The sequence below is a fragment of the Meriones unguiculatus genome, chromosome 7, assembly GCF_030254825.1.
Source record: "Meriones unguiculatus strain TT.TT164.6M chromosome 7, Bangor_MerUng_6.1, whole genome shotgun sequence".
NCBI lineage: Eukaryota > Metazoa > Chordata > Mammalia > Rodentia > Muridae > Meriones > Meriones unguiculatus.
In genome coordinates, this window is record NC_083355.1 from 26,725,975 (window position 1) to 26,744,459 (window position 18,485).

The following is an 18,485-nucleotide window of genomic DNA, read 5'->3' on the forward strand; positions in this document are numbered from 1 at the left end:
GGGGTTTGCTAGATTGGGAAATCAAATGTCATTTGATTTTATAAACTGAAAATGTTCCTAATTTGCTTTAAATTTCTTCATATGTATAAAAAACAATCTTTGCTAGCAAAACATACCTTTTTTTTTTCTTTAAATCAGGTTAGAAGTATTGGGATATCATATAAAACTTAGGAAAAATAAACAAGTTTTTATATTTTAAGAAAATTTTTATAATTGATCTCAGTTTTAGAGATTTGAAATATGTAATGATTAAATAAATAAAACATTTGAGACAAACATCAGTGGCTCAAAAAACTGAGGTCTTGATCATATAAGCAATGTAAGAAACAATTTTAACTCCTGTTCAGATTAAGCTAGGAATCTTAAAAAAACAAAACAATAGTCTTTTTAAAGATTGATTTATTTTATGTGTGGGTGTTTTGCCTGCGTGTATGTATATGCAGCACTCACATGCCTGGTATCTGATGAAGCTAGAAAGGGGTGTCAGATCTTTTAGAGCTGGAGTTACACATATTTGCTGAACTGCCATGTGGGTGTTTCTGGGAACCAAACCTGGGTCCTCTACAAGAACAGCAAGCGCTCTTAACCACTGAGCCATCTCTGCAGCCCTAAGCTATGAATCTTCCACTCAGGTCAAAGCACAACTCTTGATTCTATGGAGTAAGTTCACAGCTAGTCAGCTTCTCTGTGTTCAATGACCATAAAAGGTTAAAAACTATTGAGAGAAATCAACCTTTCCTCAGGAAAGGAGTCCTTTCTGATAGCCCCAGTAGCCATATAGTGCGGCATTGATGTTAGAAGTATAGTAGAGAATGAGCCCAGAGACTGTCCCTGCCTTTCCTAGGCTTCATCTATGGGGTAGAAACATATGGGTACAATCCCACTAATGCTAAACCTATGAAAATGACAGCTGGCTGTGGTGACACACACCTTTCACCCCCAGCTCTCAAGAGGCAGAGGCAGGAAGATTTTTGTGAGGTTCAGGTTGATCCTGTTCTCCTTTTTTTTTTTTTTTTTTAAGACAGAATTTCTCTGTTTACCCTTGGCTGTCGTGGACTCACTTTGTAGACCAGGCTGGCCTCGAGCTCACAGAGATCCGCCTGCCTCTGCCTCCCCGAGTGCTGGGATTGCAGGCCTGCACCACTGCTGCCCAGCTTCTTTTTACTTTTGAATACAGGGCTTAAATAAAGGTCACTCTTCAATATGACATGAGAACCTGAGAGTAAGTAAACATAGACCAAGAAGAACCTGCTAGGCAGAGGGTACACAGCACCCTTGAAGGCCTTGAAATGGGAAGGAGCTTCTTGACGTGGTTATACTGAGCAGGGAGGCTAGTCTACACCATGTAAAGTAAAGTGCCCTGGTGACGATCCAAGTCACAAGAGTCAAAGCGCATCAAGCCATTTTTGCACGTTACTATATAGAGCAGTGTAGAAACAAGAAGGCCAGTTGGGAAACAAGGTTACCAAAGGGGATCTGGCCTAAGGCGACAGTGATCAAGTAATTGACTTAAGGTAATTTCAAACTTGACAGAGTTCCAGGTCATCAAAAGATAGAAAGTATAAAGAGAGAAAAAACAAACAAACCAACCCAAATTTTAGTCAATGACCATGCTATACATGGATGAAAGCTCACTCTTCATGTGGTAACTGACTGATTTTCTCAGAGAATTAGAGGAGGACAGTAGCCCATCTGCTCAGTATACACAAGGACCTGAGCTAGTGCCACAACACTGCATAAAACAAACAAAAATAAAGCATTCTCACTGATTTTCAAAAAGAAAACACTTTGGAAGCTTACCTAACATTTTGCTTACATAAGGTTCAATGTCCACATCCTGGAGATGTTGGTATGTGTGTGCATGATAGAGGCGGAGTGTGGAATCCAAACGAATGGAGACCCACACACCATCACCCACCCATGCAAGCTGCCGTACTTGGCTCTCCTTCCTGGGGTGTGCATCAAATGATTTCTAGAAGAGATGTTTAATAATAAAATTATTTTTTGTTTTGTTTTTTTTGAGACAGGTTTTTCTGTGTAGTCCTGGCTGTCCTGAACTCACTCTTTAGACCAGGCTGGCCTCAAACTCAGAGATTCACCTGCCTCTGCCCGGGGAGTACTGGGATTATAAAGGCATGCACCTTCCACACCTGGCTGATGAAATTACCTTTGTCATTTAAAACCTGTGAATTTTGCGCTGGAGAGATGGTTCAGTGGCCAAGAGCATTGGCTGCTCTTCCAGAGGACCCAGGTTTAATTCCCAGCACCTACACAGCAGCTCACAATTGTCTGTGACTCCAGTTCCAGGGGATCCAACACTCTCACGCAGACATATCGATATGCAGGCAAAACACCAAGGTACATATAAAAAATTATTTAAAAAAACAAACCTCTGCTAATCTGCACAACAATCTGAAGACTGTGTATTAAAGGGGCTAAATCTGCTTATCTTGTATGACTGTTCTCCTACCACAGAATGCAACACATGCAAATGCACACACAGGCGCATGTGTAAATAAGAACAATAAGGACCAAAGAGTATTTGGGCATGGTGGCTGATACCTGTAATCCTAGTACTTGGAAGTCTGAGACAGGGGAGCTACAGTGAGTTCAGTGTCAGAGTGAGATTACCTCACTGGTGAGAGAAGAACAAAACCAAGTGGTGTTGGGTTTCAGCACTTCACAGGACATTACCTTAAACAAACAGTGCTGGCACATCCAGACTATGTACGGTGTTCAGACCTGTGACATCAGGATTTGGTGTTGAGACAGAGAAACGAGAAGCTAGATCCTATTGGTAACTGAACTAAAAGGATCCAGGTTGTTTTCTAAGAAGCAGCCAGGAAAAATGGTTACCTGTGGGAGGTATCTGGCAGAGGCCGTGGCCGCTGCGACACGGTCTTGCTATGCAGCCTATGCTAGTCTCACATCTGTGGCGATTCTCCTACCTTAGCCTCCCCTGTGTGAGGGTTACAGGGTGTGCTATCATGTCTAGCTTTAACTGTGAGATTCCTGAGAAGAAAATGAGACATGCTTGGCAGAGAGAAATAGAAATTTCACCTAAAATTTCTTATTGTGATTTTTTTTTAAACAGTAAGAATGGATACATTGTGAGCAAAAATTTAAGATCTTGTTTTAAAAAAAAATTCACTGCAGTGTTATTTCTCAGATTATGATATATATATATGCACATGAGTCTGAATGTATATAGGGTAGAGGCAAAGGAAACTTGAGAATACTCTCAACCAATCCTTATATGACTAGACATATCAAGAATCACATATTCAGCCTGAATGGGTATTTCACACTTTTAATTCTAGCAGTCGGAAGGCAGAGGCAAGTAGATCTCAGAGGCCAGCCTCGTCTATATAGTGAATTCCAGGATATGCAGAGCTATGTAGATAGACCCTGTCTCAAAACAAAACAAAACAAACAAACAAAAACAAAACCCCAAACAACAACAAAAAACACATTCAAATAGAATACATATACATATGAAGATACTTATACAGACACACACAACCTTTATGTGTGACTCTTCTGTCCTTAAAACAAAACAAAATAAAAGCAACAACCAAAAACCAACTAATCAAACACACACCATCATTTCCTTCCCTCACAGTCAAAAGAACCAGGAAGGTAAAGTAACAGAGAAAGCTAAGATACTCAAAACTCTACCTGTAGTGCCTTTAAACGGTTTTTAAAGAAGCTGAAAATAATTTAATATTGTAGGAATACCAAATCAGTATGTACACAGAAACTAAAGGTTCACTTGCCTCTATCTTCATAGCCTTTGGTTGAACCACATAGATCTTGTTCCTATAGCCACACCAGACTTTGTCATGCACTACGGTCATACATCGTATGGAATGATGAGGACGTCCAAGGTCTAAAAGATGATAGTTTGACAGGTCCCACTGTCCATCTTTAAAACAAGAAGTAGATTATAGTTAATCATACCACTTTTTCTTGATGAGGCACTTTTTTTTTTTTCTAAGACAGGGTTTCTCTGTGTATTCTTGGCTGTCCTGGACTCGCTTTGTAGACTAGTGATGAGGCAATTAAAGCACCATATATTAAGTATAGCTTTATTAGCTACACAGCTGGAAGAGATCGGAAAACATCTGCTGCAACCCAGCACCCACTAACTGGATTCCATTTAAAGCAGGTTTTCAAAAGTGGTAATATAGTTTGGTGCAGTGGTGCACACCTGTAATCCCAGCACTGGGTAGTCATAGGCAAGCAGTTCTCTTTGAGCTCCAGGTCAGTCTGGGCTTATACAGTGAGTTCCAAACCAACTAAGGGTACTTAGTGAGACCTAGCTTTAAAAAAAGAGCTGGGCATGGCGGCACACCTGTAATCCCAGCACTTGGAGAGGCAGAGGTGGGCGGATCTCTGTGAGTTCGAGGCCAGCCTGGTCTACATAGTGAGTCCAGGGCAGCCAGGGTTACACAGAGAAACCCTGTCTCAAAAAAGCAAAAACAGAAACAAACAAACAGCCCAGTAATGTAACAAATTAGTTGTAGGTTATCTGAATATGACAGTCTTTTTAAAATTAGAATGGACTTAGGGCTTAGGACATAACTTAGAAGCAGAGTACTTGCGTCATACATGCAAGACTCTAGGCCCAGTCTCCAGTAGCATGTACACAAATATAACATCTACTTGAGAACAGATAGTTGTCTGGAGGATTATATCTCTTAATTGCATGTTGATAGATTCTCTTAGTAGAAACTGAAGGCAACTCATGGTAACATGTTAGGAGCTGTACATATGATCTGAACATCTCTAATTTATAAATCTGAAGTCCCACATGCTGAGCAATTACAAACATTGAGGGCTGAGAAAGCATGTGCATGTAATCACCCAATAGTCTATAGTTTTGCCTAATGAAAGAGAATGAGTAAGTACAACCTTGACTTTATTTTACCTTTATGTCATTTTATTTGGGAGGAAGGGTGATTTGGTTTTTCAAGACAAGGTTTCTTTAGACCCGGTTGTCCTAGAACCTGCTGTGTAGACTAGGCTGGTCCCAAATTCAGAGATCCCTCTGTCTCTGCCTCCTGAGTGCTGGAGTTAAAGGTGTACACCACCATCACCGGTTTTCTGTCTTTTCAAACCAAGCATTTTTTGTGGGTATTATACCTATCAACCTCCACAAACCTGCCATGCTAATTCCACTTTGCTGACTCCCACTGCATATGCTTCAGTAGGAAGGATCATCACCATCCCTGTGACAGACACTGTATTTTTGGAGGCTTAAAACACTGATTACCTCTTACTGAGCATAGTCGGCCTTTCAGTAATTCTAACTCCTTAGAAACCACTTGCTCTTTTGAACCCAAAAGTAAGACTTTATACTGATCCTTAATAGATTTAATTTGTTTTATTCTGCAAATATAATTTTATTCTGTTTATCAAAACTTCAATCATTCCACTTTCTCTAGTCTCTTTCACTGACTGAGGATCTATGAATAAGTGATTAAAATGCTGGCCTCAGTTTGCTCAGCTAAGTAATAAAGATGACAACAGAACCTTCTTCATAAGAGCTCATTAAGTTTAAATACAGAAAATTCTATAGAAGACCAGAAAAAAGCAAAACAGCCATTTCTCTGTGACGACAAAGAAAATTAACGAGCAACCTCTACAGCAGTGCAAGGTGCTCAAGCGTCGTCTACCTAACACATCTGTATGCCACATGGTTAGGAGATTTCATCAACACCCAATTTAGTCTATCCTTTTCATATTTCCTTGATCTATCAACCTACCGTCTCATTTTTGGATGGCACACACAGCAAGGTTAGTTATAATGATACATATTTTTCTTAATTCAGCCCATTTGAGGCAGACTTTCTCAAGTTGCCACATCTTTGCCTGTGGTTGTAGAAATAATGTGATATGACAAATGATTAAATTTTACTCAACTGAAAGATGACTGGGGGGCTTATGGGCTGGAAGCAGTTAAGAGCACTTACTCATGGGTCCTTGCTCTTGCCAAGGACCTATGTTTGGTCTCTAGCACCAACAACTGGTGGCTCCTAACTGCCTGTGACTACAATCCCAATGGACCTGACGTCCTCTGGCACCTGTGGCACAGGCATTGTAGTGCACATAAACACACCCAGACACATACACATAGGCGAAAAAGTAAGTCCATAAGCCAGACTTGGATGGCACATGTTTATGATTCCAGTACTCGGGAGGCTGAGACAAGAAGACCATTAACTCTAGGTCAATCTTGGCTACACAGTGAGGCCCTTTCTCAAACAAAACAATTTTTTCTCAAATAAATTATTTATTTAAGAAATTATTATTTTAAAATAAGATAAAGGCTATGTATGATAGCATATACTTTTAATCCTAGCACTTGAGAGTCAGAGGCAGGCAGATCTCTGTGAATTCAAGGCTAGCCTGGTCTACAAAGTGAGTTCCAGGACAGTCAGGGCTATACAGAGAAACCCAGTCTCAAAAAAGAAAAAAAAATCCACCTTTAATCCTAGCACTCAGGAGGCAGAGGCAAGAGGGTCTCTCTGAGTTTGAGGTCAGCCTAGTCTACAAAGTAGCCAGGCCTACACAGAAAAACCCTATCTTGAAAAACCAAACCGAACCAAACCAAAGCAAAACAAAAACAGACAAAACACGCGCATACACACATATACAGAATAAAAGAATTATCCTTGCCAAATATTTTCCAATTAAGTATATGAAAAAATTTTGTTGTTTTATATTACAAAAGGGCAACAGAGAGCTGGGGATGGCTCAGTAGATAAAGCGCTTGTTGGGCAAATGTGAGGAACTGAGCTGAGATCCCCAGAATCTATGTAAAATAGGAGCAGGCCTCTGTTACCCCAGCTCTCTTAGGAGGTGGAAAGAGGAGAATTTTTGGAAACTTGGAAGCCAGCTAGGTTGGCATACACATCGGTAAATAGCAAAAGACCCTAACTAGAGCAAGGTAAGGAGGTAATAACAACTAACACAAAGTTGTTCTGTAACCTAAACTCGCGCACACACATGCACACGCGCACGCACGCACACACACACACACACACACACACACACACACACACACACGCACACACACGCACACCCATATTCACATACAGGAATACCTATGTATACACATCATAAGCATACATACAAAGATAATGTATATATAATACACAGGCACAGAAAATGCTAAAATGTTCCTTGTGATCAGAAATACTTAGTGCATACCTCCACAAAGCCATCCATATATTTATTGTCATATATTACTTTAAATCTTATTCTCTTTTTAAATATCATTTCTTTCAAATACAGTAAGTCAATCAACTTGATAATGCTCTGCAAAGCTACATGTCAGTGTACAACATTATTAAAACTCACCAACTCCTCTATGGAAGATTGCAAGGGTGCCATCAGCCAAGGCCACTAGCACAATTCCTTTTACGTGCCTGCAAACAGGAAAAAGAATTTCAGAACCTTCACTCAGGAGCCCAGAATGGACCACATGCTATTGATCTGGAGCAGAGCCTCCCAAAGGGCTACTTTGTAATGAGGGCCTGACACAACACTTAAATGTGCTGCCGTCTTCACTGTGAGCATCTTGTTACAGAAACACGTCACGGAAACTAATGCACAGCATATGTGGTTATCTCAGGGAGTTTTGCTTGCTGGCCCAAGGCTCCTCCTCTCATAACACCCCAACATAACTTTTCAGACCAGAACACATCTTGACAGGATCTAACAGAATGAGTCCTGTAGATTTAGAAACAGACTGTTGGAACTTTGCTAGTAAAAATATAAAAAAGGAAATAGCAAATCAACAACCAAATCAACACATTGCTAAGCTATAGGCTATAATCTGAAACAAATACAGAACTATTATAGTAAAGATTCAATCTAGAAAGTTTTCTCTTCTACTTAAATGTTTTCTACTACACTTTTCACTTTAGAATTTCATTCTCATTCAATTTCTCTAGTTCTATTAAAATGGTGGTGGTTTGAGTGAACTGTCTCCTTAAAGCCATGGGTATCTGAATTCTTGGTCCCCATTTGGTGGTGCTGTTTGGAGGAACTATGGCCTTGCTGGAGGACAGCTTTCAGAGTTTAAAAGATTTGCATAATTGCTAGTTTCCTCTCTCTGCTTCCTACTTGCAGTCCAAGATGTGAGCCCACAGCATCCTGCTCCAGTCTCCTTGCTACCATGTTTCCCTGTAGTGATGGACTCTTATCCCTCTGGATCCAAAAGCCCAAACAAACCTTTTCTTACATAAGTTTCCTAGGTCCTGCTGTTTTATCACAGAAATAGGAAAGTAACTAAGATAATGGCTAAAATGAACAATCAAACAAATCAAGCTTGTAAATTGATTGATCATGAGATACATACTAGCTTTAATAGTCTTAAAATCTACTTTACAGCAAAATCAAAACTTTTAAAAGGATTAATTTTAAAAATAAAACTTACACAATACTGAGAATTGAGTCTTTGAGCTTAATGGAATGGAGACATTTCCTCCACTGGGCTACAGATGAATGGACATACAAACTGCAGGAAGAAAGTCAAGACTGTTAAGGCAAGATCTCTATCAATGCTTCTAAGAATGACTACAAGCACACCAAGAGGAAAGGAGAGTAACATGCAATTTTTAGGAAAAGGGCTTGATGGTTTTATATGAGAAAAAAAAAAAAAAAAAAAAGGAAGAGCAAGGGCTAGGAAGATAGAAGGAGAAAGGAAGGTAGAGAGGAGGGGAAAAGGGAGAGAGAACAAGTCCCTAAGACAGAGAAACAGACTACTTACACAAACAGAAACATGAAAACCACAAAGTTAGAACTAGTATTGACACTAGAGCACTACCAATGACACCAGCTAACTCTGGGCTGCCCCATGCCTTATTTGCATAAAGCGCATTTCATGAATAATCTAACATCTCTATTACATACAACTTTTGAACGACAGAGTGATTCACATCAGACACTGGCTGACAGTGGCCTACAGACTAACTCAGATTCTTATGGAAAAGATACAGAATGCTAACCCTAACCCCAACCCTGTTTAACCCTTGGAAGTACACTGTTCTGTAAGAGGTCCCACAGTATTAACACATGAATGAACTGGGCTGGCTGCGGTGGCACACCCCTTTAATCCCCGAACTAGGGAGGCAGAAGTAGGTGGATCTCTGATTTTGAGGCCAGCCTGGTCTGCAGAGTAACTTTCAGACTTACTCAGCTAAGGCTACACAGAGATACCCTGTGTTGAAGAATAAAACAAAAGTGAATAAACCATGTAATAGAAATTATCATCCTCTGAGCTTTCAAACTGTAATTTATTACCTTTTATTTTTAAGATTTTTAAAATGTTGTGCATGTACTTAGGGAAGCATGTCTGTGCACCATGCGTGTACCTGATAACTGTGGAGGCCTAGAACCAGAGTTACAAACAGTTGTGAGTAGTCACGTGAGTGCTGGGAACTGACGGGATCCTCTACAAGAGGGGCAAGCACCCTTCACAAAAGAGCCACCACTGCAGCTCCATGTCTATTCCTTTTCGGGGGAGGGGAGGAGGAGGAATGTGAGACAAGGGTTCTTTGTGTAGCCCTGGCTCTTCTGTCACTTGCTCGCTAGACCAGGCTGGCCTTAAAATCAGAAATTGGCTAAAGGTATACACTTCCACTATCTGGTCTGGTTTATTCTTAATTCAATACTAGATCTAATTTTTTTCTTTGAGAGAGGATCTTATTTACAATCCTTCTGTCTCAGCATTCTGAGTGCTGAAATCATACCCATATACTACCATATCTGATTCAGATGTAAAAATCCTGTTTACCTTTCCTCCTAAGAACAGTGCATAAAGAGAACATGCTGTGACAAAGATAAAAAGCTTACCATTTAAAACTAATGGAAGTCTAGTTTATAAAAGTTGCAACAAATTTTGTGTGTATGAAAGGTTTTGCATTAATCTACACTCTTTGTTTATATTTATTTTTACTACATTTCATTTCTCGTTTACATAGGGTTTTGGTTTTTGTGAAGGGGTCTCACTTCACTACCTAGCCCAGGCTAACACAGAAGGTTCTGTGGCCCAAGCTGACCTTCAACTTGCCATCCTCCCAAGTGCTGAGATTACAGGCCTGCACTCCATGCCTGACTAAGGGCGCTGTTATGTCAGGATGCTGGTACTTACCAGCCATTCTGAGCTCCAAGCCACATGGTCGGTAAAAGACTGCTCATTTTCTGAGCTTCTTCTCTAGCCAAGTCTTGTTCATTTGGCAACACTGATACTTGATCTCTGTACACTTCTGAGTCACTGCTGGAAAATGAGGCACAGGAAAAAAACACTGAGTAGACTCAGCTCTAGTTCTCAGGAACTAAATACATTTAAGTTTACTACAATAAACAAACACGGAGATTCCAGAAAATTAGTGTTAAATGCTTACACATTAAGTAGTTCAATAACTGTACCAGAAATACTAACAAACTAGGAAGCTCAAAATGAAGAAAAGGGAGTAAGACATAGTAATAAAATTAATCAGTTAATATCCAATACTTTAATTATGGCTTTCAAAAAGAATAAAGACCCCAAACCAACCAAACCAAAACATGACAGAAAAATCTACGGCTTTGTTATTAATTATTTTGACATTTATAATATTTTTTTTCTGGGGTGAATGGAACAGATAAGAAAAAGATAGTTTTGTTTTAAAATCACTTACCTCACCCCCAGAGTAGGTTGATGCATAAGTTTTAATATATAATTAATTTTATAAAATAAACTATGGTAAATCATTTTTATATTCCATCACAAACCTCTTCTTTGGGTTGTCATGGCATAGAAGGGGATGATATAAAACTGAGCTATCAAATTCAAAGCATGACTTTATTCTGAAATTAATTATAAATGCTAATAAACTCTTGGTTGTACGGTATACAAAACGAACTGTAGAAAGAAACCATTTTATAAATTGCTGTAAAATTTTAAATTTTACAGGGGGATTTTAAAAAAATGTACCCAATGGTTCTGGATAACACAGTCTTTTAAAGCAGAGGCCTCAACACCAAACTGTGCATGAGAACCAAATTCAAAAAGGCCGCCTCAAGTCTATTTTGGAAAAAATCAAACAGTGACAAATGTAAACTATGGCTAATTGTGATGATAACTGGAGTGGGAGTAAGTAGAGAAAACAACCAGACTGAGTGACAGAATGGAAATCAGAAAACACATAAAGATAATAACACCAGAGAAGAAAATGACCAGGAGGACTTGGACTAGTACATGAACAACAGTATGTATTTGTTCCATTTTTGTTTTGTTTTGTTTAAATTAGAAAATATAGTTAAGAAGTGGGGGCTGGAGAGATGGCTCAGAAGTTAAGGGCACTGGCTGTTCTTCCAAAGGTCATGAGTTCAATTCCCAGAAACCACAACCATCTATAATGGCTCTCAACCATCTATAATGAGATCTGGTACCCTCTTCTGGTGTGCAGGCCTGCATGCAGGCAGAATACTGTATAAATAATAAAAACATCAATCTTAGAAAAGAAAAAGGAATGGATGAAAAAGCTGGGTGGTGGTGGTGCATACTTTTAATCCCAGCACTTGAGAGGTAGAGAGAGGTAAATCTCTGTGAGTTTGAGGCCAGCTTGGTCTACAGAGAGAGGTCTAGGACAGCTAGGGCTACACAGAGAAACCCTATTTGGGAGAGAGAAAAAATAAATAAAGAAAGAAATGGGTAGAAAAACCTCCAGAGAGAATAAAACATCTTTTAGGTCGCTCTGGCTACTTGACACTGTTTTGATTCTTTTTATTCGTGCACTCTCCCCCAAGTATCTGATTTAGGATGCATACCTTGACTGAAACACCGGGGAGAGGTCTTCTGGGATCTGAACCCCCAGAGGATCTGTAAACACATGCTCTGTGTACACGCCAGGCTGCGAGATGTCCACAGCATCTTCAGTGGACCCTGCATTGCCCTCTGTGGCTTCAGTTGCTTCTTCTGCTGTCGGAACATTTTCATCAACCTCACTATTTTCAGCTTCCATTTCTATAAACACATAAAAACACTCTATGCCGAATGAGTTTTCACCCACCAACCCCTGCTCTGAAACTCCCCTCCACCGCGCACTCCCTGGCACTGCACAATGACATGGAGTACTGCTCTCACAGTCACTTCAGCATCTTCTGCCCAGCTCTTTCACCCTGGGTAGACTCCCCACAGGGGTACCTGGTGGCTTTTCTATCACTGGAGAAGCACCGTTGGTACTGGGGGAAGTGGCAGTCCCTGCCACTCCTTCTGTGGAGCACCCAACAACTGTGATGCCTCCCAGCAAGCTGTCCATCTCGGCGGAGCTGTTGCTTGTCATACTTCCACACAAAGATGCTTTGTCTACTTGACCAGATTCAGAAAGCTCTTCTCCTGCAGGGTAGTCTGTTTCCCGAGCTCCTTTAAAAAAAAAAAAAGTGATTTTCTTTGAATACTTAGCAAACTATAAGCAGTAGCTACTTTCTATTAAATTTATTTAAAGTAATCTTGATAAAATGAAAAAGTAATCTAGAGGTAAAATAATATTTCTAGTAGTTTATATTCTAATAAAAAATACATTAAAGATAATACCTCTGTTCTTTGTTTTGTGTAAGATAGGGCAGGCGAACATGGCTCAGAAGGTAAAAAGAATTTGCTACATAAACCTGATGACCTGAGTTTGGTCCCTATAACCCACAATGGGAAGATAAAACCAACTCCCAAATTTAATCCTCTGGTTTCTATACATTCACCGTGGCATGTGTACACTCTCACACACACAGCAGATAAAACATTTAAAAGATATTTATAATATGGATTTATTAACATTAGACAACAACATAGGGAGGTGTGATGTTTTTAGAGACAAGGTCTCACTTGGTCTATGGTGACCTTAAACTCTATGAAGTCAAGGCTGACCCTAAAGTCATGATCCTCCTGTCTCAGCCTCCCAAAAGCAGGGGAGGTGTCCACCACCACACCTGGCTAAGCCATAATAATACATGACAGAAAAGATGATAATGAGATGCTCAGTTGGCAAAGCACCTACTATACAAGTCTGATACCTTAAGTCTGCTTGCTGGAATTCTTTTAAGGTGGAAGGAGATAATCAACTCTACAAAGTTCTATGACCTCCATCCATGTGCCATGGCATATGCAACCTTTCCATACACCATATATATTCACACACGATAAAGTTTAAAAATGTAAAGATTGTAAAAGGTCCCATATTTCAGAAATTAACTACTATTTATACAGCAAATAAAATACATAACATTTTCCAAGAAATTTTTTCATACCAACTAGAAATTGGACAAAGTACAATTTGAGAAAAAGGATGTGACACCTTTGCACTAATGAATTAATTCCTCGGCAGCTACATGATGTTAAAAACAAGTGATATCTAATATAAAGTCAGGGGAAGGGAAGGGACCTCGTGAGATGACTTAGTAGACAGAGGTGCCTGCTTTTAAACCTGATGGCCTTGAGTTTGGTTCCCAGTACCACATGAAAGGACAGAGCCAACTCATGAGAGTTATTTTCTGACCTTCAAAATGGGCATTGTGATATGATGCCTTCTCTACTACCACACAAAATAAATAAAATGAAATAAAACTTTCCTTCTTTAAAAGTTGGGGACAGGGGGAGTCTGCAGAGATAAGTTAATGTTAAGAGCACTTCCAGAGAGGACCTGGGTTCAATTCCTAGCACATATATGGTAGCTCACAACTATCTGTAACTCCAGTTCCAGAGTGTATAATGCCTTCTTTTGGCGTCCACAGACAACAGGCACATATATACAGACAAAAAACTCATACACAGAAAACAAAAATACATTAAAAAAAATCATTTTTAGCTGGTGGTGGTGGCATACACCTTTAATCCCAGCACTTGGGAGGCAGAGGCAGGCAGATCTCCATGAGTTCGAAGCCAGCCTGGTATATACAAAATGAATTATAAGACAGCCAGACTACACAGAAAATCCTGTCTTGAAAAACAAAACAAAACAAACAAAATAAAAACAAAAAACAAATCAAAACAAGTCATTTTAAAGTTATTATGATTACTACTTGAAAGATGGGCTTCTATATACTGCCATTTAAAAGGTAAACAGTGCCTTAAAACATTAAGACATGTAAAAAATTAAGCATTTATAAATTAAAAAAACACTTTTATCACTTTAAAATATATATATTTTGGGGGCTTTGTTTTTGGAGACATAGTTTCTCTATGTAGCCCTGGCTGTTCTGGAAGACCTATGGACCAGTCTGGCCTCAGAGATCACCTGCCTCTGCCTTCCAAGTATTGGATTAAACGCTTACAGATATGTGTTTCTACCACCCAGCTCTAAATTTTAAAGTAGTTTATTTTTTTAATGATATTATGAGTTGTCAGTTTAGCCTTTTTGTTTTTCTTTTGGAGACAGAATCTCACTATGTAGTTCAGATGATTTTCCTTAAAAAAATTTGTGCTCCAACCACAAATAACAGGAGAAAAAAGAATGTCATTTCTTTTATGGCTGACTAACTGTTGTTTTAATTTTACACACTGATTCCGGAACTTCAAGTGGCCTTCTTGTACTAATTAATCTAGGGAGCTCCTCATTCTCTATCAACCAGCTATCCTCTCATATCAAGGTTTCTCTGTGTATCTCTTGCTGTCCTGGACCTCACTCTGTAGACCAGGCTGGCCTAGAACTCACAGAGATCCACCTGCCTCTGTCTCTGCCTCCCAACTTCTGGGATTATAGACATGTGCTACCATCACCCAACCTCATATTGCCATTTTAAAATATTCTTCACACTATTTTTAAATAATTAAAAACCATATTGTTATTTAATGGCTTCCAGTTTACTGTGAATCTCTTACTAGAATATAAAATCTGTAAGAGCAAAAACAGAAGCACAATTTGAGCAGCCACAGCAATTTCCACCTGAACAACGCGTGGAGAGCACATAGAGGGAGGAGGCACACTCGCTTTACCTGGGACACTGGCAATGCACAGAACATGAGAATTGCAAACAGTGAAACTATCTAGGATGTTGCCAGGCTGAACGGCATCAATGATGATAACCTTCGTAGCTGAATGGGTGCTGGTACAGATCCAGACTTGACTGGACAATTCCTCTTGATTTTTAAATTCTTTCTGCTGTTCCTGAGTAGGCAGAGAATAATGTTTAAAATTATATAAATAAGCAAATATCTCTAAAACTGTGTTCTTACTAAGTGTAGTGTTAATTCAAGTTATTTCCAGATTATTTGGAAGGGTCAAAATATAATTGTTTATCAGTATTACTAGACTAAAATTTAGTAAGTTAAAGCAGATTGGTGATTAAAAAAGTCTATCTTCTTTGCAGTAGTTATATACATTTGGCAAAACGGAAACGTAGCCACTTGAATATATGCAAATAATACCTCGATAAAATTAGCATAAAAGGGACATCTTGAGAAAATAAGCAAGTGCACAGCAATCCCTACTGTAAGTTGCCTCAAATACATTTTGTATTGAAGAGCTGAACTCCCCCACTCACAAAGCAGATCAAACATCAGTGCATACCTACCTTGAGCTCTTGATCCAGCTTATCTAAGCTACTCTGAGATGCACTCCGCTGCTTACTGCCTTCAGTGTCCAGACCAGCAACATCCTTGTAGAACACACTTGCTCCAACAACAGAACCACCATCTCTTGTCTTGCCACCAGACAAATTGACTCCTACAGCACACCACAACTTATCGGAGGCAGGGGGTGAGAGAGAAAGGTATTATGTCATTTTTTTTTTCTCTCTACAAATAGGAAGAAAAATGTCATCTTTTCTTAAAAAAATTAAAGGTAGAACCCTGTATGCTCTAAGGCTATACATTAGATGTGGTGGCACATGCCTGTAATCACAGCACTAGGAGAATAAGGCAGAGATAAAGGATTCAAGAGCAAAGCAAGGAAGAAAAAAAGGAGTTCGAGGCTACCTGAATTATATATTCTATCTCTACATACAAAAAATCTCCAAGTTTTAAAATGAGCAATCAATTTACTACAAAAGCAATATTTAAACATTTTTTTGGAGGGAAATAGCTACCTGGAGGAGTTTGAGAAGTCTCTCCTTCAGTGTCACAATTAACTTACCTTCATAGATGCATCTTTTTCATCTAGTGGTCTGAGATAGACAGGCACGGGTAAATTTTTCATCTTATTTTCCCCTTGACCATTGGCTGCCTAGTAATGACGGGGACATACATTAGTAAACCCATTACATTGAAATTACAAAAGCACCATGACATAAGCAAGCATGGCCATTACATACTTGCCCCTGAAGTCAAGCTTAGCTTGATTCTGTCATTCTTACTTAAAAAATCAGCAAAAACTCAAGGAGCAATTGCAGACAGTAAGTAGAAGACCTCAGTAGAAGGCAGAAATTCACAATCACACATGAGCACACAAAAGTAGATGTTTGTACACAAAAGTGCCTAGTTTTTAGGAGTTCAGACCTAGAATGTTTTATTTAATATTCTATGGCTCTAGAAAACACCTTAAAAACCCCTATCCTCCATATTTCTCTAAACGTGCCAAGTCCAAGCAGGTTGAAATGACCAATTTAGGATATTCTTTCCAGTTCACATTTTCCAAGCATATTCTTCTCAAACTGCATTTCCTGCTAGGCACTCTCATCATTCCCAAGTTACCTGTTTGTACTTCTGAGGCAGACTCCAGCCAAAAGCTTGTACTCGACCATCTTCCTTCTGAACATGAGCCTTTACCTGTCGATACTGCTCTCTCTTTTGTTCTCTGCGGGAGGCTAAACTAGCCTCAGTTCTAAAAGAAGATGCAGTTTTAATTAAGTCAAAAAACCCACTCAACTCAGAATCTGAGTTATCCTCAACTTCATAGAGTTCAAGGCCACCCTGGGGTACAAGAGGTTGACAACACACATGCGCACACGCACTTGCACGCAGAGGATTATACCAAAGCTAATCTTTCCATGTTTGTGAAACCAGCCTTCAACAGGGAGTAAGCAGCGTGTAAAATCACTTTAAAGTATTAAAGTGAGTTATTAGCTATCACACTTACAAAGTTTCAGATGTTATATTTAAAAGAAAAAAATTCTGATGTAATTTGGGATCTTTCTTTTCTTATTTAACAAATACTGAGAATTTAATGCCAGATGTTGCGCCACAGTATGCTTAAGAGGGTGATTAAGTTAAACGTTTAGATTCTACTCATTTCTTTCATTTTTTAAAAATACTGGTTCAGTTCTTTTAATTTTGTGTTTTGAATGTTTTGTCTGCAGTATGTCTGTGGACCACATGTGCACCTGGTGCCCTCAGAGCCAGAGCTGGATTTCCTGGGCGGAGTCACAGACCGTGTGAGTCCCCATGTGGATGCTAGGAACTAAGCCAGGTCCTTTGGAAGGGCAGCCAGTGTTCTGAACTGCTCAGACATTCTTTAGCTGTTCACTTATTTTAGAAGACAAAAAGGCAAACAGACTTAGTAAGCTTTAGAAATATGGAATAGAATACAAAAATGATTCTAAAAATAATTTCTCTTTCTTTGCCATTTATATTATTGTGAAGTGACTTTCTATATAAACCACACTTAAATTCTATTGTGTGTCACACATTATACATAGTGTACAATATTAACCTAATACCTGTGAAATAGGTTATAATTTTCAGAGAAAAAAAATGGACTCTGAGAGATTAATTTATCCACATGCATGTAGCAGAGTCACAGCACTTAGGATTATAGGTTTAAATTAGGTCTTCGGTAGTTCTATTGGTATTTCTCAATATTGCTTTGTCAACAAAAATTCCTTTTCTTTATGAAAACTATGAAGTCCATTTTTTTCAAAAATTTATATATTTTATTTGTCTCACACATGTGCTTGTGTGTGTGTATCTGTGCGTGCTTGCATGTATGCCATGGTATGCCTGGGGAGGTCAAGAGACAACCTGTGGGAGGCAATTCTGTCCCTCTAACATATAGGTCCCAGGAATCCTTCTCAGTTTATCAATCTTGGCAGCAAACACCCTTATCTGCTGAGCCAGCTCCCTAGTCCTGAAGTGCAATTTTCATAAGATGTACTGGCTACAAGTCACTCATTCATTCATTCATTCATTTTGGGACAAAATTACAATCCTCCTGGCTCAGCTCCCACAGGTTTAGGATTACATTGCTAAGCCCTACAGGTAATTTACTTACATTACAGAAACCCATCTTTCTTTTCTTCTTTCCACTTCTCTCCATTGCCCAACTCCATAAAATAGTCCCCTTTAAGACGGAGTTTAAGTGTGTAGCTGATGCTAGCATTGAACTGTATATACAGACCAGGCTGGCCAATGAACTAGTGATGATCCTCCTATATCAATACCCTGAGTACTGGGATTAATAGGCTCAACTATTACGTCTGGCTAGAAATAGTTCCTTTAGAGCTCTCTGACTTACTGGAAAAGAGTTAGTAAGGGATGAGAAATTCTATTAAGTTACTCTGGCATG

The 18,485-nt window shown here is 39.2% G+C and overlaps 1 protein-coding gene across 15 annotated transcripts in view; it reads right to left on the reverse strand.

The window, feature by feature from the left end:
• Spag9 (sperm associated antigen 9) overlaps positions 1-18,485 on the reverse strand; it is a 130,054-nt gene that overhangs the window by 14,694 nt on the left and 96,875 nt on the right. For 14 of the 15 annotated variants that reach the window (XM_021643104.2, XM_021643101.2, XM_060386960.1 and 11 more), the window contains 11 exons: positions 16,676-16,805; positions 16,119-16,208; positions 15,559-15,726; positions 14,981-15,152; positions 12,200-12,418; positions 11,824-12,019; positions 10,163-10,288; positions 8,447-8,527; positions 7,366-7,433; positions 3,777-3,925; positions 1,801-1,972 (listed from right to left, as the gene is read on the reverse strand). In XM_021643104.2, coding sequence (XP_021498779.1) covers positions 1,801-1,972; positions 3,777-3,925; positions 7,366-7,433; positions 8,447-8,527; positions 10,163-10,288; positions 11,824-12,019; positions 12,200-12,418; positions 14,981-15,152; positions 15,559-15,726; positions 16,119-16,208; positions 16,676-16,805 — 1,571 coding nt within the window. The remainder of the gene's footprint in view (positions 1-1,800; positions 1,973-3,776; positions 3,926-7,365; positions 7,434-8,446; positions 8,528-10,162; positions 10,289-11,823; positions 12,020-12,199; positions 12,419-14,980; positions 15,153-15,558; positions 15,727-16,118; positions 16,209-16,675; positions 16,806-18,485) is intronic. The other variant, XM_060386959.1, reaches the window with a different exon arrangement.